We start from the raw sequence: 25,323 nt of genomic DNA, 5'->3' as shown, positions 1-25,323 counted from the left end.
TTTTTATAAAATATAAGGCTCTTAACCTGTGATTAGTTAACTGGCGTTTTAATAGGCTTACCAAAAGAACTATGTTATCGCTAAATATATTTTTAGGAAGAAGCCGCTTAAAGGGGTTTAGGTAACAAATCTAAGCTTAAAAACCAGTTACTATAGAAATGTAACAATATTAAAGATTAACAGCTGCCAATTAAAAACAATATTTCTGAACAAAATAATACATGTTTAAAAGGTAACATTTTAGTGGCTTAAGCTTAAAGTATAACTAGTTTTGTTAGTTAGTTTAAAACAAAATTGTACAAATAAATTCAAGCTTAAACAACGAAAGAACACATTAGCCAAGATTCACCTTTTGTTCAAAATCAACTTAAATTAACCTCGTGCGTTTTAAATACGTAATGAGAAGACTGTATATAAACTTGTATTGCGCCAGGGAAGGTATAATGCTGTCCCGCTGATGCCGCAGCTGGCCAATAACACGAGGTATATCTAAGTCCTGCAAAGGTCGAAAAGAGATTTCAAAAATAATTCAATTCAATTCTTTTTACCGCTAACCTCGTTGTGATCCAGAGTATAAAGCAGAAGATCCGCAGTAAGGGTTACGCCCGAACGTCCACCACCTTCCAGACAGTGTATAAGTACCGGTGGGTTTGTGTTATGTCCCGGCGGAACTTCTTGGGATGATGCTAGTCTTACTGAGTTTAACTCTTCGAGAAAGTCAAGAAAGTGATTTACGTCGCTGGGACAATTTTGCTCCGCCCAGTCTGCATACTGCAGATACCAGACGGAACGGTACCGACGTGATGGTACATGGTACAGGCGCAACTTTATGGTGGTGCAGCGATCGGTGGTTTGTGAGAATTCCTGATACACTTGGAACTGAAAATAAGAAAGATTGATTAAAAAGATTGGGCATATCATTAGAATTCACAAACTTGTCCAAACTCCAGACGCTGCTGACTGCTAAGGGGAATATAGCTCATATCCTCAGTTAGTTGGACCACCAAATACACATCTGCCTCCCAGACACACTGCCAAAAGATGCGCATATTTTGCGATTTTTGCGGGGATTGGCCCACAATGTAAAATCGCTGCTTAGTGCCGACTGTGGCCTAAAAAACACAAAGCATTTTGTTTAGTTCTTCATAGTTATATTACTTGACTTTGCATTAAAAATAAACTCACAGATATGTAAGATGCATTAACGTAACCATGACGATTTTCCATCGATGGCGTCAGTCGCACTCTGTTGTCATCGTAGGGCAAAAAGTTTGGGTCGTGGTTCTTTGGCTCGTTCTCTTCCAGCAGGGCGCACTCGTATAGTGCGTGCTCCCTTCGCTTCGGTATGCGTTCAAACTCCATAAATAACTGCGAGTCAGTTAGCTTCTCGTCTAGTATTTGGCACTGGAATAAGCAACAAGAGCATAATTGTATGCTGGTTGATTTTTTTTACAAACGAAAACGGTATCCTTGATGGATCGCGATTTCTTAATTTATAAGATAGGGCGATTATTAGTTTATTTTGTAGGTGAAACATTTTTATATGACTACAATTTTTTCGCTGGGAAGATTTAAAGGAATCATAGCTCATAGCGGGAGCTCTTACTCGAATCGTTTAGGCAGAATTTGAGATAAGAACGCTATAGTCGAGTTCCCGGACCATTAGGTACTAGTACTCGATAGTTTCGTTTGACTATCGTATTTGTGTACCCTGGGGAAGCCCAATAACTAAAGTCTAACATGTCTGCGTAAACACAAGAATCCACATGTCAAATCACCAATCTTTAGCTTTTCTAGTTTCCGAGATCTCCAAGTTTATACGGACAGACAGGGATAGATTAACTCTGATATTGATCCAGATCCAAGAATATATATCCTTTATATGGTCGGAAATGATTCTTTCTAACTGTTACTTCATTTTCAAAGAATTCAATATACCCTCTTACTCTACGATTTACAGGTACAACAAGAAGGAATACTATAAGAGACCCGCTTTTTGGCTAACCAATTTCAAAACAAACTGGTCCCTAGAAAAAATCAGGTTTTATCATGCGCCGTATGCCGAACTGCAGAATCAACGCCCCGCTAACACTTCTTTTGCTCAATATTAAAAACAAAAATTAAAAAAAAAAAAAAAGGAAAGAAAGCAAACTTCGGCAAGCCGAAGTTTATATACCATTGCAGCTATTGCAAGAATTAAATATTTTTGAAAACAATAAAATTATGATTTACTTGCGTATATGTTTAAAACCATTAAAGCTATGATGATTTGCAGGTCAATTATTAGATAGTTATTTTATATATTTTTATTATTTCTATTTTGATGAAATTTAAACCGTAATTCTAAAATATTTAACCATTACTATATATCCAAGAGCTAAAAAAAATTAAAAAACAGCAAAGTTATAATTCTTTTTTGTATTTTTTTTCCGATTGTTCCTATGGGAGCTCTATGCTATAGTCGTCCGATCCTAATATTACCTGCAATAGAAAGACAACTTTTGGCAAAGTTTCATGTAGATAGCTTTAAAACTGAGAGACTAGTTTGTGTAAAACCGAACGGACAGACGGACATGGCTAGATCGACTCCCCTAGTGATGCTGATCAAGAATATATATACTTTATAGGGTCGGAAATGTCTCCTTCACTGCGTTGCAAACTTCTGACTGAAATTATAATACCCTCTGCAAGGGTAACAAGAAAGGAAGCAAGCTTCGGCCAGCCGAAGTTCATATGCCCTTTCACCCATTTCAAAAATTAAATATTCTTGAAAACATTATATTTATGATTTACTTGCCCATATGTTTAAAAGCATTGAAGCTATGATGATTTGCAGCTCAATTAATAGTTCTTAATACAGCTATACGTAAGTGTAATTCTGAACTGTCAAATTATTAATAAGTCAAAAAGAAATTAAAAAACAAAAAAACAAAAAAAAAAGAAATATTTTAATAATAATAGTATTTTAATATTTTTATTGTGTTTTATGGGCGCTCTATGATATAGTCTTCCGATTTTGATGAAATTTAAACCGTAATTCTAAAATATTAAACCAAAAAATAAAAACAACAAGTTCTAATTTTTGTTATGTATTTTTTCCGATTGTTCCTATGGGAGCTTATGCTATTGTCGTGCGTTCCGACTTATCTACTATCTGCAATAGAAACTTTTGGGAATGTAAATTGCTTCAGCAGATAGCTTTACAACTAAGAGACTAGTTTGCGAAGAAACAGACAGAAACAGGACATGGCTAGATCGACTCTCCTTGTGTTGCTAATCAAAAATATATAAGGTCAACTAAAAAGTAATCCATTATTTGAACAATAGATGACTTTAGTGATCTGTATCTCGCGTTGTATAAATCCAATTTAATTTAAGTAGGTGGCGTTAGAAAGTTGAGCTTTCGTACTATAAAAGCTTATTAGAAAAGTTTTGTGATCGGTTACACAAACGCTTTGAGATCTCGATAAATATGGAGATCGGCAAAGAAAAAATTCGTTACATTTTACAATTTATCTTTGACAAAGGCGAAAACGCAAGCCAGGCAGCTGAAAATGTAGAAAAAATTGTGCTTATTCGAAATAAATCGGTTAATTCTAACCATAAAAAAAGCTTTGAATTTCATGTACATATGATGGATTACTTTTTACTTGACCTTATATATACTTTATAGGGTCGGAAATGTCTCCTTCACTGCGTTCCAAATTTCTGACTTAAGTTATAATACCCTCTGCAAGGGTATAAAAATGTCGTGTGTCGATAGATTTTGACCGAATATATAACAAAATATACTAAGACATAACGAGTTGATAAAGCCACGTCCATCTGTTTTTATACTGATTGCGAGCTCAGTTTGAAACTTTTGAAATCCGATCGGAAATCTGTTTTAGGTTTTAGCCCTACAAAATTTTGTTATATTATTTAAATTCTATTCCTTTAAATTTTATCAAATTTGGTTGTCTGTATCTCATATCTCCCACATATCTGTTATACTGACCATACATTTATATGACGATTATGACGATTATTCGCGCAGTACAAAATATAGTTTCTTGAAACATTCCAAATCTTTTTTGTATGCCTCAAATGCACCACAAAGCGCAAAGTATAAAGTGAGGGTAGAACCTTATATTTGTTCATACAAAAAAACACCACTGTTCAATTTCAAAAATCTTACCGATCGATCAAATAAATCCAATAGCTGCCATAGGAAAGATCGGTTAAAATTCTATCAATTTTTATTTGTTCTAAGAAATATATGTATATCTCTTTCTCTTTGCCTAAAATATTGATTTTATGTAGTTTTGTATTGATCTCTAGACTGCTTGTGTATTAGAATTTCAGCTAGCCGATGTAATTCCGTTTTCGTAATATTCAATTTTTGTTTGTCTATTAATTTTAGTTTTCTTTGCACTCTGTTGTTTTTCCATGTTTTTTAAGTTTTTTTAATTAATTCTTTTTTTTTTATAATAAAAGAAAACGGCAAGGCCGCTCTGATATTATTTAACAAAATTTAAATAATAATGTTTTCTATTTATGTTTATTAAGTTTAAAAAATTTGTGTCAAACTTTAACGACATAATTGTTTTAAATTAATTTTCAAAGAAAAATAGTTATCAAGAAATATACGATTTTTTTAATTTCGCGATTTGCTTCTGAAGACAAATTATTCGTATCTGGCAAAGCTTTATATCGTTTTATAGTTTGGTTTGATCTTGACAGCAGCTGTCAAATGAGTTTCCTTGTTTATATCAGTTTCCCCGCTCAAAATTTACAGTCTGTCCGTCTGTCAGTCTGTCCGTCCGTTTCTACGCAAACTAGTCCCTCAGTTTTAAAGCTATCTGCATGAAACTTTCCCAAAAGTTGTCTGTCTATTGCAGGTAGTATATAAGTCGGAACGAGCCGGATCGGACGACTATAGCATATATAGCTCCCATAGGAACAATCGAAAAAATAAATAAAAAAACAAGAAGGAAAGCAAACTTCGGCAAGCCGAAGTTCATATACCCTTGCAGCTATTGCATTAATTAAATACTTTTGAAAACATTTAAATTATGATTTACTTGAGTATGCGCTGAAAAACATTGAAACTATGATGATTTGCACCTCAATTATTAGATAGTTATTTTATATATTTTTATTATTTCTATGGGAGCTATATGCTATAGACGTCCGATTTTGATAAAATTTATACCATAATTCTGAAATAATTAAAAATTGCTATATGTCGAAGAACTAAACAAAAAATTAAAAAACAGAAAAGTTATAATTTTTTTCATTTATTTTTCCGATTCTTCCTATGGGAGCTATATGCTATAGTCGTCCGATTTTGACGAAATTTAAACCGTAAATCGGAAATATTTTACCATTACTATATGTCGAAGAACTAAACAAAAAATTAAAAAACAGCAAAGTTATAATTTTTTTTCATTTATTTTTCCGATTGTTCTTATGGGAGCTATATGTTCCGACTTATATACTACCTGCAATAGAAAGACAACTTTTGGGAAAGTTTCATGCAGATAGCTTTAAAACTGAGAGACTAGTTTGCATATAAACGGACGGACAGACGGACATGGCTAGATCGACTCTACTAGTGATGCTGATCTAGAATATATATACTTTATAGGGTCGGAAACGTCGCCTTCACTGCATTGCAAACTTCTGACTGAAATTATAATACCCTCTGCAAGGGTATAAAATACAAAAAAAATTATAATTTTGCTGTTTTTTAATTTTTTTTTAGTTCTTCGAGATATAGTAATGGTTGAATATTTCAGAATTACGGTTTAAATTTCATCAAAATCTAGCTCCCATAGAAATAATAAAAATATATAAAATAACTATCTAATAATTGAGCTGAAAATCATCATAGCTTCAATGTTTTTAAACATATACGCAAGTAAATCATAATTTTAATGTTTTCAAAAATTTAATTCTAGCAATAGCTGCAAGGGTATATGAACTTAAGTCCAAATGGAGCAAGAACTGCAGTTCGGGGATCGTTTTGTCAATTGCATTTTTTAAGGCAGGTGGGCGGCGAATTATTATTTTTTTGCGGATATATTTTTTGCCTATTACTAAACGCAGTGCTCTGGTTAGTTATGACCTACCAGCTTGTCCTTGGAAAATCTCCCGGAAATTGGATGCGGCTTGCTAACGCCCGTGGACCAACGATTTGGCAGGTTGAGGTCATCTTGGGCCAGCTTTAACTTTGCCGCCAGCTTGGCGTGCTGACTTACTGTCAAGGCCTTTTCCCTGCCCAGCGTGGCAGACTTCTGCTTCTCGGGTGTTTTGCTTCGCGACAAGAAGTTCCAGCGCTTCTTGCGCTTTAAGTCCTTGCTGGCCGCTGACGATGACGTGGTGTCCAGCGTCGAATTAAACGCGGAGGAGGTGGAAGCCGAAGTGTTAGAAGAAAGATTCATGGCACATAATTGCTGTTGCAGTGATTCTCCCGACCAGTTCGCCTCAACTGTTGTCGACTTATTAAGGCTGGCTGTGAAGGAATTTTGACGTGGCGGAGTCGCGGTTCCCATATTCGGAGCAGCACTGGCGGCTCTGGTGGAGCGCTTAGGTGCCTGCGGCTCCAGGAAAAGCAGTTCTGTTTCTGCCGCCCGGTCCGCCCCGTACTTCTTTATGTTGTCGTCGTCAGGCTGGGAATTGACTGTGACAGTGACCAGGTTATTCGTGCTGGCGTTCCTTGCAACTGGAACAGGAACAACACTTGGGGCAGACTGTATGGACGAAGCTCGCTGTCGCATAGTTTCGGTATGAACGGCCCCAGAGCTGTCGTCAGAGGCTCGCTGTGGTAGAGGAACATTCTCGTATATGGGCTCGATGGAACCGTTCAGCAAGCTCCGCTGAAGGAGAGCGGGCGTGGTCGACTGATGCGTAGAAGCTGCCAACGGCGGTGGTAGCGGACTGCTGGCTGGCGGTGGGACAGATGGGCGATATCCACTTGGAGGCAGGGTAGGCGAACTGCAATTTTTATAGAGCGTCGAAATAAAATATTCATTTAAAACGTGCACATAAAACATAAATGATTTAAGAACCTCTAAACAGTCGTGCGCAACATTATTAAGGTATAAATTTAAAGGTACGTGGCGTCTTAAGATAGATGAAAGAAATCTGTGATAATCAGAAATATTACTAGGTGTCAATCCCTGAGGGACATACAAAAAAAATTAGCGCTTATGAATAAAACTTGACTGCTCAAAGTTGGCACATGAGTGGCCAAGATAAAAAATAGATTAATATAAACATAACTAAGGGGGTATTCTGGTCTAGAAGTCTGAATTTTCGGCATTTTTTCAAGAAAGTTAAAAAGGCATTTAAAAACATTTTTAATATACATTTTTTTATTTGTTTTGTATTAACATTTTAAGAATACAAAAAAGTAAACAAAAAATGTTTTTTAACCAATTTTTTCAACTTTTCAAGTATGTTACAAAGACATATAACAAAAAATCCTCCACACCAACTGTAGGACGCAATCAATATCACACGGATGGCTTTAGGCTACATCATTAAACGTAGGGTGGGGGGTTCTCCTTCATACTAGAAATTAAAATACCTTTTCGTCTATCAGACTATTGAAGTGTGTTTCAGGCAATGGCTCTCCTAGACACTTCTCAGCATAGTCAAACTGACATATACATTGTCTAGGGCAGGCAAGCATGATAGCCTCCGAAACAAATAGTGTCGCAGTGTCGAAATAGCAGCGCCCTTTAACATCATCTTCAGTTGACTGCCGGGACACAAAAGCAAAGCTAACGAGCTGGCCAGCTACTGTCTCTAATGCTATCCGGCCCAACCACAATCCCAAGAGAACTGAAATTTCTTTACAAACTCAAACTAGCCACTAGCAACCTTACCATGCATCAGGATTTCCAACCCTGTGGTTCCTATACCTAACAAGTTTTTTCGAAAAAAAAACTAACCAAAGAACGCCAGGTGCACTAAATCCGCTCACGGAGAAAAAAATACGAAAACGGGTCATTTATCTGGCATTTTTTCATATCAAGTGTTGGGGTGTACCTAGGTACCTACTTCGGTAAGAATTTATGAAACCTTGTCAAGGTATTAGAATGTGAAAGGTGATGATTTTTATTTGCCTTAAATACTGGCTATATTAGGCATTTAGGTGCTAAAATATATTGTGTTTTGTTTAATTAACTTTGTATTTGCACAACGTTAATTCCACCGCATATGTAAGATATAAGATGTTTCTTTTTACTTGTTTTACAACCAGACTTAGTTGCAGAGCGTGTACACAATATTATAATTCATGTACAACTTCGTGAAAATTAAAAAAATTATTAAAAAATTTTTGTTTAACTTTGTTGTACCTTTTACATTACCTAGGTGCTTACCTATTTACTTATTTTCTCAAATACCTTGTCCAAAAAACTTGAATTTGTCTTTAACTAGTATTTTCGAACATAACAAATTGATATGTTTGTAAATCAAATTGCTATGCTGCACATATCGAACTTTTCAAATCAATATAGTATTTTAATTATATATTTTTCTATATTAAGTTGATATTTTTTCGTATAAGGCAGTTATTGTTATGTGTTATCAATTTGTCATGGCTTTCATTTAAACTTGTTATGTTTCTAAATACGCAGCTTAATTTTAAAATAATTTTTGTTCTTGCTTTTATATTTAATTTAAACGCATATCTTTTTTTGAGAACATTTATTAAATTTCAGTTCTTAACATATGGTGTTTGGTAAGGAGCTTCTACTCCGCAAACATCAATGTTCTGAGATAAAAAAGAAAATTAGTAACCAATTTTAAAATGTTAACAAGAAAGGAAGCAAACTTTGGCAAGTCGATGTTCATATACCCTTGCAGCTATTGCAAAAATGAAATATTCTTCAAAACATTAAAATTATGATTTACTTGCGTATATGCTTAAAAACATTGAAGCTATGATGACTTAGAGCTCAACTTTTAGATAGTTTTGGAATTATATGATATCGTTTTCCAATTTTACTAAAATTAAAAGAGTAATTCTAAACTGTTAAATAATAATTAAGTCAAAAAGAATTAAAAAAAAAAGTTACAAATAAAAAAAGTTACATTTAAAAACAAATGATTTTGATGAAATTTAAACCGTAATTCTAAAATATTTAACCATTAATACATGTCAAAGAACTAAAAACAAAATTAAAAAATGATTTTCCTATGGGAGCTTTATGCTATTGTCGACCGATCCGGCTCGTTCCGACTTACGTACTACCTGCAATAGAAAGACAACTTTTGGGAAAGTTTCATGCAGATAGCTTTAAAACTAAAAGACTAGATCAACTCTCCTAGTAATGCCGATCAAAAATATATATACTTTATAGGGTCGGAAATGTGTCCTTCATTGCTTTGCAAACTTCTTACTGAAACTATAATAATTTTGACTTACTTGGGACCGCTTCCACCTAACCAGCTTCTGAACTCTGATTTAAACCCGAGATCTTCTCGGCTTCTGAAAATAAGATCCTTTTCCGCTTGACAGCTTCATAAACCTATTACTTCTGAAGTATTAGCTCGATTTTAGAACATTTTTGTCTATCGATAGATATGACCAAAATACACGAACAGCTAAGGCTGTCTCAGAGCGACGTGACAGACGCGTTTAGTGTCTCGGGATTTGTGAGCGATAAAATTGGCGTAGCTCCGTTTTGAATTTAAATTTAAATCCCAAACCTCTAGCTATTATACTTTCCGAGATCTCGACGTTCATACAGACGGACAGTGGGCCAGAAAGACGGATCGGCTATTGATCCCGAAGAATTTAACGATCACAATATACCCTTTTACTCTACGAGTAACGGGTATAAATACCATATCGATATGAAAAAAAGTCATGGTAGTCATCCTTCCGACGTTACCAAATCTTTTGTAGGCTTCTGCTGCAGCTGTTAGGCGTTCTCTAAAAGACGTGCTGAAAGCTTTTGCCAACAGTAATATTCCATTCATAATGGATTTCTAAGAGTTTAACAACGTCGTGCAAGCAGGTACAGTTATGCAGCTTTAAATGTAATTGTGGCAAAACATAGAAATAACGTATGTTCTTATCCACTATATCAATAAGGTCGGGAGGTTCGGATTGTGAAGTCACTAAACAAGAATGTGTTATATGTTTTTTTTCAGTTTTGCTCAAAAAAGCGTCAAACTTTGAGCCAAGACAACATAAGAATCACTTTACGCACTAAAAGCGTGCACTTTACGCACTATATAGCCGCAGAATTGAAAATCCGATCGTAACGAGTAATACATCAATCAAAAGGTATTGCTAAAAGAAAAGGTATTACATGCCAAGACTTTGGGAAAATTAATTGCTTCAAGAAAAGGGCAGAAAGTGGCATACTAAAATTTTAACTTGTGGGCCCGGATTGGTAAAATAGCTTATTTAGTTCAAAGTTTAAATTTTGATGAAAATACGCGTCCAATGACACCCGCTTTGCTTTCAAAAGGTATTTTAAAACTTTTTTTATTTTTAAAATCTAGTTCATTTAGCAGGAAATATCTCAACTTTGCACGCCCATAACTTTGAAACTAAGTTACAGACAAGTGCCATATGTCGTTAAAAACGTTTTGTAAAATGCTAATCACGCTGCATTATTATAACTTCAAATAAAATACATAATTAATTTTTTTTTATTATTTTAATTTATATAATTTTTTGCAAACTATTTAAAAAAGGCCCCAACAATTTTTATTTTACTTTGAAAGTTAAGCTTCAACGTTTGGTATATAAGAAATGTTTTTAAAACATCGTTTTTGAAAGTAATTAAGCAACAAAAACGACAACTTATCTCAGTTAAAAACATCTAACGCTGCCTGGCTATGAAATTTTGCTGAAAAGTATGAATCATCATTTTGGAAAATGTTTAAAAAGAAGAAAGGAAGCAAGCAAGTATATAAACCCTTGCAGATATTGCAAAAATTAAATATTCTTTCTATTTTGTGCGTATTTGTACAAACTCAATCGTTCTTAGGATAGCTATATGACATAGTCATATTTCAATAAGCCCCGGGCCCCAGAGTTACAATTTTAGTTGTCACTCTAAAACTGTTACTCAGAAAAAATAAACTTTCAGTCTTAATAAATTAAAACCTTATGCAGAAATACTTAATCATTACCATACCTTAAACAATTTAATATCCCCGAGCGTCCCGACTGGTAATGTCGCCACATTGCCTGAATTCAGTTGGCATTTATCTAAGATAAGGGGTCAAGGGATGGATCTGGGTTCCCAAAAATGAAACCCTAGGCGTTGGACATATGCTGAACTTGAACAGACACGGCGGTTAGAAGCGCAGATAGACTTGCGTCTTCTTAAACCAAAAGTGACGTGTCACGCTGTTTTGCATACCTCTACTTTTTTTATCGGTGCAGTTGTTTATAAGTGTAAAAAAAGTTTTAACCTGTTTTGATGACTATTTTATTTTTAATATCAAGTTATGTCTAGGTATCGCCATCTGTCAACACTAGATACTAAGAGCATGCAGCCCAACCACCCCCCGCTAACAATTCTTTCGTTCTGTCTCTCAAAATCAGCTCTCACCACGGCCCCATTTAGTTAGCATAGGATAGTGTTTAGCCGGCAGAGCAGTGGAAGAGCGACGGCAGAGGAGCTATTAAAGTTTCCCAAATCTCGACGTTCACACGGAAGGACAGATAGACGGACTTGGCTAGATCAACTCGGTTATTGATCCAAATCAAAAATATATATATGGTTTATATGATACAATATAATAATATAATACTCCACGAGTTTAGCGGTTATAAAAAGCGAAATTTATCATTTTGATCTGATTATTCCTAGGCAGCTATACGATTAATCGTCCTCTCTCTGCCGTTTTGAACTTGATCTGCGTACAGAGATTGTGTCGGCGAACTATAGCTTTAACAAATTCGGCCAGAGAGCTAGTGGGATGGCTCGGAAGACGACGAGCTGAGGGCAACCGAACGGGTCGCAGGCTGTGGATAGCAAAAGCCACATTGGCACAGGGTTGGTATAAATTGAAAGACCGACTAAAAGACCGAAGGGTAAAAAAGTCTTCCCGGACAGTCAGTGTGTATCTGCGTCTTAGCAGTACCGACGTCGAGGGACCTGCGTTTGCCCGGCAGTGATGAAAAGGGCCGTTCTTGACAACCTCTTGCCTTTCCGGCAAAGATCGAGTCGGCGATTTTCAAGCAAACGCTCTCAGGGTGCGTGTAGTGGTACATATCCAGCAAGTCAAGGACCGCAGTGGATCGGTGCAGCTGCATTCTTTGCGCTGCAAAGGGGCTTAAGGAGATGAGCCATCGTGTCGGCAACAAGAGCTGTCTACTGTCTACGAAGAGCGTAGACACCAATCTCCCGTAATGCAATTGATTCAACTTTACCTGAATCACTGCAGAAAGGCCCAGAAACGTCTCCCGCAGGCTGTGCGCGAACTGTGAATTGATGTGGCTCTATGGGTGCAAGGCTTGAGCCTAAGATCTTTCGGGCAGAGCGGCGATATGAACTTGCTGGTTAGATAGCCAACCCATTAACGAGGTGAGGAGGGCGGTAGGCTTTTTCTGTGAAGGATTGGCGGCTAATGACTTAAAAGCTGCTACCTGACTCCAAGCCTTTTCTCAAAACGTTCAGCTTAACAGTCGGACTGCAAAAAGTGCTGGTCGCAACCGATTTCAACACATGGGGTCATTATTGGGGCTACCCCACTTCGAATTGTATGTAGCGTGCATTGCGGAATACGCACGGTGGAAGAAATCAACGAACTTTTTACAGCCAGCGACCATGCTATTGTGTGCTTGATTGGTCAACGCCAGCTAGGACCGGAGCTAGCTCAGCCAAGCTAAAGGGCTTATCGACAAAACACCCTTCTCCACAAGTCGTTCGTCGAGTCAGCATGCGCCATCGGAGAAGCTATAGTCCAACCCGTAAGTTCTGCCTATAAACTGATGGTTGAACGGGTCAACGCTATATAGTGGAGACCAGTGAAAGGCAAGTCAACCAGACAAATGGTAGCATGTAGGGTAACTGAGTCCTAAGTGGTTGAAACTGGCAGAGCATCGCGAACAACAAAGCCCCACGACCAGATTCAGTCCGAAACAGGGCACTGGTGCTCTGTCCTGAAAAAGTTAATGACAAAGTCATCTCTACGCTAAATGCAGCGATTGAGAAACTCGAAGGACTATCCAGCCGCCAGTTTGAAATCAGAATGTGTTGGAATCGGACACTGTCAAGAAGTCCATCGCCGAAATAAGGTGAAAAGAAGGCTCCAAAAAGTACTGCCTAGAAGTTACGTTTGACATTCGCAACGTGTTTAACTTGGCTTACGCAGAAAGCTCTGGCTTCGTTCGATAATCAGAAGATACTTCACCAACAGGATGCTGCTCTACGACTCAATTTTGGGAGTCAAAACGCATGCCGCAGGGTATGTACGTTGTTGTTCGTAAGCATCCGCTGCTGGAAGACACCAAAACGATTGGCTTCGCCGACGATGTGGCGCTCGTAGTTGTGGCGAAATGCCGGAATCCAGGCTGTGGAATTTTTGCTGTCGATGGCAGGTCTAGAACTGGCGGTGTCTGAGCATGGTCAAGTTGATTTTTACGTGACCCAGCTCCTAAGCGGCCACGGCTGCTTCCAAAGCTACCTCAGGCGCTTTGTGGTTGTGGTATCATCGAAGACTCGCAGCACGTCATCTTCGAGTGTCGTAGGTTTGCCAGTGAAAGGCACATCATGTTAAAAAGCAAAGAGTCGTGTGATGCTGTAGCACAATTCGCTAGGGCGATAACGACCCAACTAACGGGTAGCTTGCGGGGTCTCATGCGGGCGAATTATTGCTTTGACCTGCTGGATTGCCTGCTACGCTTCCACACCTTCCCTACGGCTAGTTATAAATGAGTAAGTTATAAATGTTAATAAATTTAATTTCAAAAAAACACTAACATTCATCAGACACAGCTCGGGCCGGACTAAGTTGTCACTCTAATCATGTTGAGAGTCAATCTGGCTGAGGAGCAGAATTGACAAATAATCCTGTCTTGAGCGGTGGGTTTAGACAACTGGCGATCGTCTGATCTATTCTAGCCTTACCCGGGAACAGCGGATCTCTATCCGGGCGGAACTGTCTTTCTCCGCAGCTCGCGGGATTAGTTATGAGGAAAGTAAATAAAAATAAAAACCAATAATAAGAGACCGACACTCTTAAAAGTACAAAGCTAGCATCTGCATTTTTATTAAGACAATGCAGATCTTGTTTCACAGTTTAACTCAAGACGGTCAGACTCGAGCTAAGCACACATCTAAACCACACCATATTATCTTTCTTTTAAGAACTTATAAATGCTTACTTTTTTATTGCATCCCTTACCTTTATCACCTAAAATAGAAGGGAAGTTCTGGACATTGCCATATCCTCGGAGTATGATTGACGGGATCCGGAGGATCGGGGATGTACAATTCTCTTCTCAACATCATTGCATAGAATTCACCATAGATACTATGCCCTCAATCTGAGAAAGTAACTCATTTAGGGAAAACCAATTGGAGGACTACACTTAACACCCAGCCACTAGCCTAAAAACCCTTCCTTTAACCCAAACACCCCCCACACAACCTCCCACGCAAGGTGGAAATTGACATCAATATACATACGCGCGTTACGAGTTTAAGGTGTACAAACAAATAGGAGACAATTTCTACTCCCCTGAAATAGACATCAAAAACTATGTTCGTCTACCAGGCCAGTGTATTACAGGCTTAGGTTATGGCAATACAGGACGCCATGATAATTGCAAAGAATTCGTGCAATTCCTCAAAGACACTGTCCATAACGTAAGCGAACTATGGCCAGGAGCGAAGATTGAGGTCGACCCACCTAACAAGGTCGGTCGTCAAGATTTTTACAAAAACTTATCAAACGGCAAAACCAGGACTTTGCAACGGGTAACTGTGACTCGCAAGGAGGTACGCAAATAACTTTATATCAGCGAAGTCAGTTAGGTCGGCCGGAGAGACTACGAGTGGTGCAGATTAACCTGAAACACTCAACAGTTCCATCGGACGACCTACTGCGATTCATGGATGAGGAGAGGGTGGAAGTAACGCTAGTTTAGGAACCCTGGACTGCGAAGAATAGAGTCTGTGTACTCAAGCTTCTTTTCTCTTCTCGTTACAGCAATGCCGACATCGTAGCCAGTATGTGAGCGCAAGAACGGGCCACGCATATATCTGTCCTGAGCTTACCTGGCACTGTGTTAGACACCAGCCTCTCAATCAGCCGGTTGAGGAGCTGAAGCTTCCAGTTAAAATAGAGATTGCAACCCAGCCCTCTGCTCTGCCTACCTCAAATCCTGCTTTATAGGTCGGCCTCCAGAATTTAACCGTCAATAATAGTGGACGCCGGAGCTTAAGCAAATAAGAAAGAAAACGAGATGGTTATTTCGCAGATCGAAAAATCGAAACTGCAAAAATTTTTGGGACGCCTGATGTAGAAAGGGTAAAAGAGAATCCTGGGTGGCCTTTTGTACGGACCTAAATAGCAAAACTAAAGCCCCCTGACTGGAAAGGCTGTTAGCCAATTATTCAGCCTGGCCTGGGTTCCTACGCAAGCAGGACGGTAAGCTTGCAGAGATCACGAAGAAATTACTGGGAGCTGCTAAAAGAGACATTTGGCAGGTTGCCTTGATGTAGATCACAAGAGACGAACGATATTTCAATCATTTATGCTGTAATGCTTCTATAGGAACAATCGGAAAAATAAATTCAAAACAATTACAGCCCTGCTGTTTTTAAATTTTTTTCTTTAAGATATAGTAATGGTTTAATATTTTATAATAACGGTTCAAATTTAATTAAAATCGGAACCAATAAAAACAATCGGAATATTAAAAAAAAAAATAATAAAAAAACAAGAAAGAAAGCAAACTTCGACAAGCCGAAGTTCATATACCCTTGCAGCTATTGCAAAAATTAAATATTCTTGAAGACATTAAAGTTATGATTTACTTGTTTAAAAACTATGATGATTTGCAGCTCAATAATTCGATACTTCCTATGGCAGCTATATGCTATCGTTTTCCGATTTTAATAAAATTAAAATCGTAATTCTGAACTGTCAAAGAATTAAATAATCAAAATGAATTTATAAAAAAAATTACAAAATAAAAAAGTTAAATTAAAAAAAAATTTTTTTTAATATTTTTATTGTTTCCATGGGAGCTTTATGTTATAGCCGTCCGATTTTGATGAAATTTAAACCGTAATTCTGAAATATTCAACCATTACTATATCTCGAAGAACTAAAAAAAAAAAAAAAACAGCAAAATTATAATTTTTTTTGTATTTATACCCTTGCAGAGGGTATTATAATTTCAGTCAGAAGTTTGCAACGCAGTGAAGGAGACATCTCCGACCCTATAAAGTATATTCTTGATCAGCATCACTAGGCGAGTCGATCTAGCCATGTCCGTCTGTCAGTCCGTCTGTCCGTTCGTTTCTACGCAAACTAGTCTCTCAGTTTTAAAGCTATCTGCATGAAACTTTCCCAAAAGTTGTCTTTCTATTGCAGGTAGTATATAAGTCGGAATATAGCATATAGCTCCCATAGGAACAATCGGAAAAATAAATAAAAAAAAATTATAACTTTTCGGTTTTTTAATTTTTTTTTTAGTTCTTCGAGATATAGTAATGGTTAAATATTTCAGAACTACGATTTAAATTTCATCATAATCGGACGACTATAGCATATAGCTCCCATAGGAACAATCATAAAAATAAATGAAAAAAAATTATTACTTTTCTGTTTTTTATTTTTTTTCGAGATATAGTAATGGTTAAATATTTCAGAATTACGATTTAAATTTCATCAAAATCGGACGACTATAGCATATAGCTCCCATAGGAACAATCATAAAAATAAATGAAAAAAAATTATTACTTTTCTGTTTTTTATTTTTTTTTTTTAGTTCTTCGAGATATAGTAATGGTTAAATATATCAGAATTACGGTTTAAATTTCATCAAAATCGGACGACTATAGCATATAGCTCCCATAGGAACAATCATAAAAATAAATGAAAAAAAATTATTACTTTTCTGTTTTTTATTTTTTTTTTTAGTTCTTCGAGATATAGTAATGGTTAAATATATCAGAATTACGGTTTAAATTTCATCAAAATCGGACGACTATATCATATAGCTCCCATAGAAATAATAAAATTATATAAAATAACTATCTAATAATTGAGCTGCAAATCAACATTGCTTCAATGTTTTTAGACATATACGCAAGTAAATCATAATTTTAATGTTTTCAAAAATATTTAATTCTTGCAATAGCTGCAAGGGTTTATAAACATCGGCTTGCCGAAGTTTGCTTCCTTTCTTGTTTTTATTTATTTTTCCGATTGTTCCTATGGGAGCTATATGCTATAGTCGTTCGATCCATCAATAGAAAGTCAACTTTTGGGAAAGTTTTATTCAGATAGCTTTAAAACTGAGAGACTAGTTTGCGTAGAAACGGACGGACAGACGGACATGGCTAGATCGACTGTCCTAGCCATGCTGTTTAAGAATATATATACTTTATAGGGTCGGAGATGTCTCCTTCACTGCGTTGCAAACTTCTGACTGAAATTATAATACCCTATGCAAGGGTATAAAAATATATGTATTTTTGCAAAAGCTGCAAGGGTTTATAAACTTCGGCGAGCCGAACTTTTGCTTCATATCTTGTTCATTATCAAAATGGCTTGTCATTATGTTTTATATATCAAAAGCTATAACTAGAAAATTAAAAGAAATCGTTACTGGCGTTTTCAAAAAAATCGCTTAATTGTGAATTCAAAAAGACGCGTAATAAACATTACTTTTTTTAAGGTTAGTTAGACTACAATGTTAGTACTTAGGGAGTAGTGGTTTTCTTCTTAGTTTTCCCTGCATTAAAGGATACCTCTTCAGATCTTCCCAACCCAGTTCAAAGCTTATAAGCTGCTTACTTCTTGCGACTTGCTGTTAAATAGCCATCAATATCATCAGCAAGCCCAAATGTGTTCAAAAGTCGACCGACAAAAACAGTAAGATTCTTTTTGGGTTATGCTTAGCATTTAACCGAGTATAACCTTTTCCAATTCTATTAAAATTACTCTGACTGATGCAAGCTCCGCTTACCTCTGTGTGTCCACGACCGCCGCAGCTGCAGCAGCTGCCTGGCTCATCGCTGACTGACGCAGCTGTGACATTATGGACGGTTGCTCCTCAATCATGTTGAGGTTTTCGAAAGTGCCGTGCGCAGGCAGGTAAGGCTGCGAGTGCCCCATGTGGCTCACATGCTGGTACTGGTGAAGCATAGTGGCTCCGGAGGAGGTGGGAATGTTTCCGGCATGTCCCCCAGCGGCCATAGCCAAGAACTGGCCGCCATTGAAGAGTGTGCGGTTGGAGACTAGATCCGGAGATGAGCCGCTTACATAGTTCCGGTAGCCCTGCAGCGGACGGGGCGTAGCCACTGCCAGATCGGGCGTGGAGGAGGAACTCAGCCTATTGACATACGGCGGCGGCACTTTTTGACGCATTAGTTGCATACGCTGTGAGAGCTCCAAATACGCCTGCGCCGTACTCATGGGCTGTAAATGTGACTGCGGTTGCTGATGTTGCATAGGGTACAGGTTGATGTGGTGGTGTAGGGCAGCGGCCGGCTGTGCCACATCTGGATAACGATGCGCAGTCAGGTGACCATACAGCAAGTTTTCGTTATGCAAGCCTGTATTGTGGACATCCGGCTGGGACCCCGCATAGTATGCATTCCCAGGAGCTGCCAATGCAACTGTCACGTTGTGCAGCTCAGCCGAAGGTGTGCGGTACTTTAGTTGTACTGCGGTCTCATAGTCTGGTGCAGGACGGTATGTGGGAAGCATCGCTTTGAGTCGCTCCCGGTCCTCGTTATTGTTATTGTTGCTGCTTCCATGGTGTAGCATGCCACTGCTGCTGTGCAGGTTGCTGTTGCTTAAGTCTAGGCAGGACCTGCTCTGTCCTAATAGCTGGCTGGCACTGGCGGCCAGCGAAATGTTCGATGAGATCAACTGATGCTGTTTCTGAACCTGTTGTTGCTGCTGAACATGTTGCTGCTGATGCTGTTGTAATTGCTCGGCTGATTCGACGTAGTCATAATCCACGTAACCGACAGTATCCAACCCCACCTGACCGCTCTCCACATCTGCACCACTTCCCAGGCTCGGAGGTGTGGCGGTGTCAATGTAGCGCTTAAAGAACTTATGTTGACTGATGGTGAGCTTCCAGAAGTAGCGCGCCATGTCGGCCTCGCCGAAAATAAAGCTGCCCACTATGCTGCCGCCACCGTCCAGCTTGTTTTGCTCGATCTTGATCGTGCGCTTGTCGATTGTCACCGTGTGGAAGTCCTTCCACGGGAAATACTGGCGCCCATTGTCCGCATTGACCACCATCCCGTTGATGGCGAGGCCCAGTAGCAGATCATTGCCGAGCGTGTCTTTGGCGGCGAAACGCTCCTCCCCATAGCCATCGAGCTGCTGGCAGCATTGTATGTACATCTCCTCCGCCTGACTCTGACCGCGTTGGGTCAGACCTGCCTGCTGCTGCAGGACCTCCACGATTAGACCCTCCAACATGCTGTCGTCGTTAGCCAAGCCCTGCATGTTGCGCGGCAGGACCAGCGACTTTTTCAAATAGTCCTTGCTCTGCTTGTCGCCCTGGTAGGTGTCGTACTCCGCCTGTCGGCAGTAGAGCGCCAGCAGAATGGCCGTGCGGATGTCGCAGGTAATGCGCCCTTCGTAGATGTCGCTCTTGAGCTGCAAAAAGTAGTAGAAGCGCGTGGCCTCGTCGCTCAGGTGGCGAACGCCCGTTGTCACGTAGTGGCGCACACGCAAGTATATTTTCGGCCCTGCCGCGTATTTTTCCAGCTGCCGGCTGAGCGAGCGCTCAAGGTCAATCCATTTAAACTCGTCTTCCTTGTCCTTACCCTTGACCAAGTAGCGCAGTCCGAAAAACTCTGGCTGCTGAATCAAGAGGCGCTGGCAAACGTTGTCCAGGCACTCCAGCCCTTTGCTCTCCGCGCTGATCGTGCAATCCACTGTGCTGGAGGTGTCTGCAATGGAAATGACAATGAAAACGTAATCCGACCATCGGTTAAAACCACTAAAAGACGTAGCTTCTAAAGCTTAACTAACAAGAAAGGAAGCTAACTTTGGCAAGCCAAAAATTGTATATTGCAGCTATTCCAAAAATTATATGTTTATTAAAACAACAATATTCCAATTTTTATGATTGCGTTGTCCGATTTTGATAAAACTAGAACCATTATTCTGAAACAATAAGCTATTGATTTGTACCGAAGTATATTTAAATCAATTAAAAAACAGCGAAGTTGTAATTATTTCATATATTTTCCCGATTGTTCACATGGGAGCTGTTGGATCTACTCATCCGATCAGTCTCGTTTAATTCCTACTAATAAGCTTAAAAACTGTTAGGCTAGTTTGCGTAGAAACGAGTCGACTCTCCTTGTGATGCTAACAGGGTCAGGCATGTGACTGAAATTATAACACAATTTGTAAGGATATAAAACTTAACAAGAAAGTTGGGAGCCAGACCCCAATGCAACATTAAATTTTTTTATAAGATCGTTGTTTTTAAGTTATTTGCTCTTATTTTGGTCATATTTTGCAAAGTATCTAATTTTATATTAGTTTGCTTAAAAAAGGAATAATTTTAAATTTAATTTTTAAAAAATAATTAAATGTTTAGTGAAAATGTTTCTTGCCTTATCCTTAAACCATTTTATTATGACATTTTCCTCACCAAATGGATGGTGCATACTTTAAGGAGGAAATTCCTGACAGGGCAGCGTTAACCGCTCTAAACTGAGAAAAGTTGCAGTTCTCAGTTGGTTTATAACTTTTAATAACATTCATGCAGAAAAAGTTGTTACACAACAAAATTATATGGGCTATAAACGAAAAAAAAGTAAAATAATAATCGGTTCTAACAATTTTTAATAATTTGCAAAGAAGTAAAAAAATAAAACTTAAATCTTTTTGTAAGTAATTTATTAAGATCAATTATGTTAGGGCAGTGTGATAAGCATTTGACAATAGCTTTTTCACATATGAAATATATCACTTTCTTTTGCTTTACTAATTTAGAAGTTATAGGCGTGCAAAGTTTAGCTATTTTTAGCGATTTCCCGCTAAATAAGCTAGTTTTTCAAAAAGTCGTAAAACAAACTTTTTTGTAACGACCTGCCCAACACAAAAAAAATATTCCAGAATTCTAAAACAAGTTCTTAAAATTTTTGGAAACTAACAAGCAGACACGGAATAATTTACATTTCAAGATATACCAAAAACCGACAGGAAGCAAACTTCGGCAAGCCGAAGTTCATATACCCTTGCAGCTATTTCAAAAATTAAATATTTTTGAAAACATTAAAATTTTGATTTACCTGAGGATATGTTTAAAAACATTTGCAGCTCAATTATTCGATAGTTCCTATGACAGCTATACGATATCGTATTCCGATTTTAATAAAATTATAAGCGTAATTCTGAACTGTCAAATTATTAATAAGTCAAAAAGAATTTTAAAAAAAATTACGAAATGGAAAAGTTACATTTAAAAATAAATTTTTTTTTTAATATTTTTGTTGTTTCTATGGAAACTATATGACCGATTTGGATTAAATTTAAACTGTAATTCTAAAATTTGCAAGCATTACTAAAAAAATTAAAAAAAAGAAAAGTAATAATTTTTTTGTATTTATTTCTCCGATTTTTCCTATGAGAGCTGTGTGCTATGTTTCGTAATTTTTTTAGAAGTTTTTTTTGACTATATAATAATTTGACAGTTCAGAATTACGCTTTTAATTTTATTAAAATCGGAAAAAGATATCATATAGCTGCCATAGGAACTATCAAATAACTGAGCTGCAAATCATCATAGCTTTAATGTTTTTAAACATATACGCAAGTCAATTATAATTTTAAGGTTTTGAAGAATATTTAATTTTTGCAATAGCTGCAAAGGTATATGAATTTCGGCTTGCATAATTGTGCTTCCTTTCTTGTTATACCCTTGCAGAGGGTGTTATAATTTCAGTCAGATGTTTGCAAGGCAGTGAAGGAGACATTTCCGACCCTATAAATATATATATTCTTGATCAGTATCACTAGGAGAGTCGATCTAGCCATGTCCTTCTGTCCGTCCCAATCTAAGCAAACTAGTCTCTCAGTTTTAAAGCTATCTGCATGAAACTTTCCCAAAAGTTGTATTTCTATTGCAGGTAGTATATAAATCGGAACGAGCCGGATCGGACAACTGTAGCATATAGCTCCCATATGAACAATCGGAAAAATTAAGGACAAAAAATTATAACTTTGCTGTTTTATAATTTTTTTTTAGTTTTTTTTTTTGAGATATAGTAATGGTTAAATATTTCAGAATTACGGTTTAAATTTCATCTAAATCGGACGACTATATCATATAGCTCCCATAGGAACAACCGAAAAAATAAATACAAAATATTATAACTTTGATGTTTTATAATTTTTTTTTAGTTCTTCGACTTATAGTAATGATTAAATATTTCAGAATTACGGTTTAAATTTCATCAAAATCGGTCGACTATATCATATAGCTTCAATAGAAACAATAATATATAAAAACATTTTGTTTAAAAATTAAACTTTTCTATTTTGTAATTTTTTTTAAATTCTTTTAGAATTTGTAACAATTTGATAGTTTAGAATAACGCTTTTAATTTTATTAAAATCGGAAAACGATGTTATATAGCTTCATAGCAACTATCGATTAACTAAGCTGCAAATCAACATATCTTCAAAGTTTTTAAACATATACGCAAGTAAATCATAATATTAATGTTTTCAAGAATATTTAGTTTTTGCAATAGCTGCAAGGGTATATGAACTTCGGTTTGCCGAAGTTTGCTTCCTTTCTTGTTTTTTATTAACGAACGTCACGTTAATTTTACCTCGTCCGGAGGTGTTTTTGTTTGAAACGCATATAACACTGTTTTAAAAATTTAAATCGATTAAATCATCCAGAGATCAAACCTTGACTTAGCAGTCCAGTTGGACTCCCTGATTTAAAAAAATTACACTCAAAAACTACATTCAAAGAGGTGGGTAATTTATTTTTTCGAAAAAATAATTTTTGCCCCGTCGTCAATTGGTAGGAAAAAGTGGTTAAAAATTGCGCAAACGATTCCGCTTATCAAATTCTTCGAGCATAATTTTTTTTACATATAGCTTTATTGTTTTTATACATATAAAATTAAAACTGAAAAAGTTCTTTGTTGTTCGTAAAAGTTTGCCCAAAAATGTAAATAATATAATACAAGTAATTTTGAGATACAGAAACCAGCAAACAAAACAGGAAGCTTACTTCGTCATGCCGAAGTTTTTATTGCTTTACAGTCATTACAAAAATCTTATATTCTATTCCAGCTTTTTCGTTTTCCCCAAGTATTTTTCGATCGTTCTATGGCAGCTTTATGTTATTGATGTCCAATTTTAATAACCATAACTATATCCCAAAGTATATTTGTAAAAACAACGATGTTATAATTCTTTCATTTACTTGTTTGCTACTGATAAAATGGGAACTATCAGATTTAGTCGTACTCTCTGCGAGGGGATAAACACGGTAGTGAGCAAAATTTTTGCCAACTTAATTTGAAATCCAGTTAATTGGAAAACAGGCGTCCCCCTTAAGTCCGAATAAATAATTCAACAAGTGTAACAGGCAGCGGCAGCTGTCAAGTTTGGCTCTGTCACCGAGTGGTTGTTTCTATTGCATCTACTGTTACTGTTTTAGGTGCTACGCCCCTTGGACGGTAGGGTTTACTCACCCAGCAGGTGATGCACTGATATAACAAACAAGCTCTTCGACGTAACATTGTACTGGCGACATTTCTTCAAGAACTTCAGTGGCATTTCCAAACCGCGCGCTGCTTTTTGACCGATTGGGGCTCCGCTAGCTTATTAGTTGGCTAAAACAACAGCACCATCGAGGCTAAATTACACGATTTTAATTATCCCACATAAATTCGACGGCTAAGGCACTTTGGCACGCACGTTGCCTGGTCAAAACGGTTGACCAAAGCAAACTTAGTGCTGCTCTGAACAAAGAATTAACAAAAGAATAACTAAAAGAATAACCAAAAACTAAAACGGAGTGGGCTCGTAGTGGTGATATTGATGTTAGTGACTACCTTAGTGTTTGGCAGCTAATTGATCGATAGGCGACATCAACTATCGATAAGGCTTTGCACCGTGAACTCCAAATACCAAATAATAATATTTAAATTAATTAAAGAATTACTATTGATTTGTTTTAATTGAAACAACAATTTTCAGCATTGCATCATGACCCGCGAAATTTAATCTGGGTATTCCCAAGACGTCTGAATCTCTGTTTTTTCAGCAAAAATATGCGGAAATTCGGTCAGCTGTTCGTCAGGTGTTCCATACAAAATTCAACTTGCTGAAATTTCAGCAGCTCAGCAATCCTGTTGTTGCTGAGTATATTTTTGTAAAATTTTAAGTACCCAAAATTACTTTCACATATTGTAGACGTCGAAATTAATTTACAATTTATAACTCTCAGTAAGTGGAATGTTTTTTTCAGCGAATAAATTATCCACTGATGTTGTCCTATGATGGATGATATATTGACCACCACTAGCTGATCCATTAACTCCTATTGGATTTCCCCATACATATGAGTGTTTTTCCTTGTTCATTTACCATTCACACAGCTGACTTTGCCCGAAACGCACATACTTCTCCAAAAACAACTCAATGTACCAAGTAAAAAACACATAAAAGCTTTAAACATTTAGATTTCTGTGATATTTCAAGACATGTTCGGCAACGCTAATTGCAACAGCGAATTTAATATCCCCTTTCCACAGAGATCCATCCACCTTCCACCATACGTTGAACTGAAAGTCCGTAAGGTTTCGCCGTGCGAAACATGCATCCATATTTGTTCTTGTTTTGATGAGCTACAGCTACAGCTGTTAAGATTAGCTGAAATCGGAAGGTGGAGGGTGGATGTGCTCTGTGGAAACCGAAGTTTCACTTTTTTCAAAAATCCCAACGGTTTTACAGGACTGCGTAAAAAGTGGGTTGCACCGCAGAAACATCGGCAAACTATCCACAGAGCACATCTTAAAACCTTCCACCTTCCGATTTCAGCTGATTTTAACAGCTCTAGCTCATCAAAACATAAACAAAGATGGTTGACCTGTTGACTTTGCTTATGTTTAGGCG

General features: G+C 37.3%; 1 protein-coding gene across 1 annotated transcript; it reads right to left on the bottom strand.

Moving 5' to 3' along the window:
• On the bottom strand, positions 1-24,259 carry LOC128253202 (tyrosine-protein phosphatase non-receptor type 21). Its single transcript, XM_052981433.1, has 7 exons — positions 23,898-24,259; positions 18,170-20,117; positions 6,114-6,978; positions 1,186-1,404; positions 936-1,112; positions 556-879; positions 1-496 (listed from the first exon to the last, which is right to left on the bottom strand). Exons 1-7 carry the CDS (start codon positions 23,980-23,982, stop codon positions 368-370), a joined length of 3,747 nt encoding a protein of 1,248 aa, XP_052837393.1. The 5' UTR covers positions 23,983-24,259; the 3' UTR covers positions 1-367.
• Between the last annotated feature and the right edge of the window lie 1,064 nt (positions 24,260-25,323).

The sequence above is a fragment of the Drosophila gunungcola genome (assembly GCF_025200985.1).
Source record: "Drosophila gunungcola strain Sukarami chromosome 2L unlocalized genomic scaffold, Dgunungcola_SK_2 000007F, whole genome shotgun sequence".
Lineage (NCBI taxonomy): Eukaryota > Metazoa > Arthropoda > Insecta > Diptera > Drosophilidae > Drosophila > Drosophila gunungcola.
Note: the sequence above shows the minus strand (reverse complement) of the source record. Positions and strands in the feature narration are given on the sequence as shown.

What these genes read in the sequence shown, in the direction of transcription:
- LOC128253202 (XM_052981433.1), bottom strand. Translation starts at nt 23,982, where the DNA reads ATGCCACTGAAGTTCTTGAAGAAATGTCGCCAGTACAATGTTACGTCG. An exon ending in GCGGTCGTGGACACACAGAG is followed by an intron (nt 6,979 to 18,169) that starts GTAAGCGGAGCT and finishes TAAAAATTGCAG; the next exon opens with TTCGCCTACCCTGCCTCCAA. An exon ending in TTAATGCATCTTACATATCT is followed by an intron (nt 1,113 to 1,185) that starts GTGAGTTTATTT and finishes TGTGTTTTTTAG; the next exon opens with GCCACAGTCGGCACTAAGCA.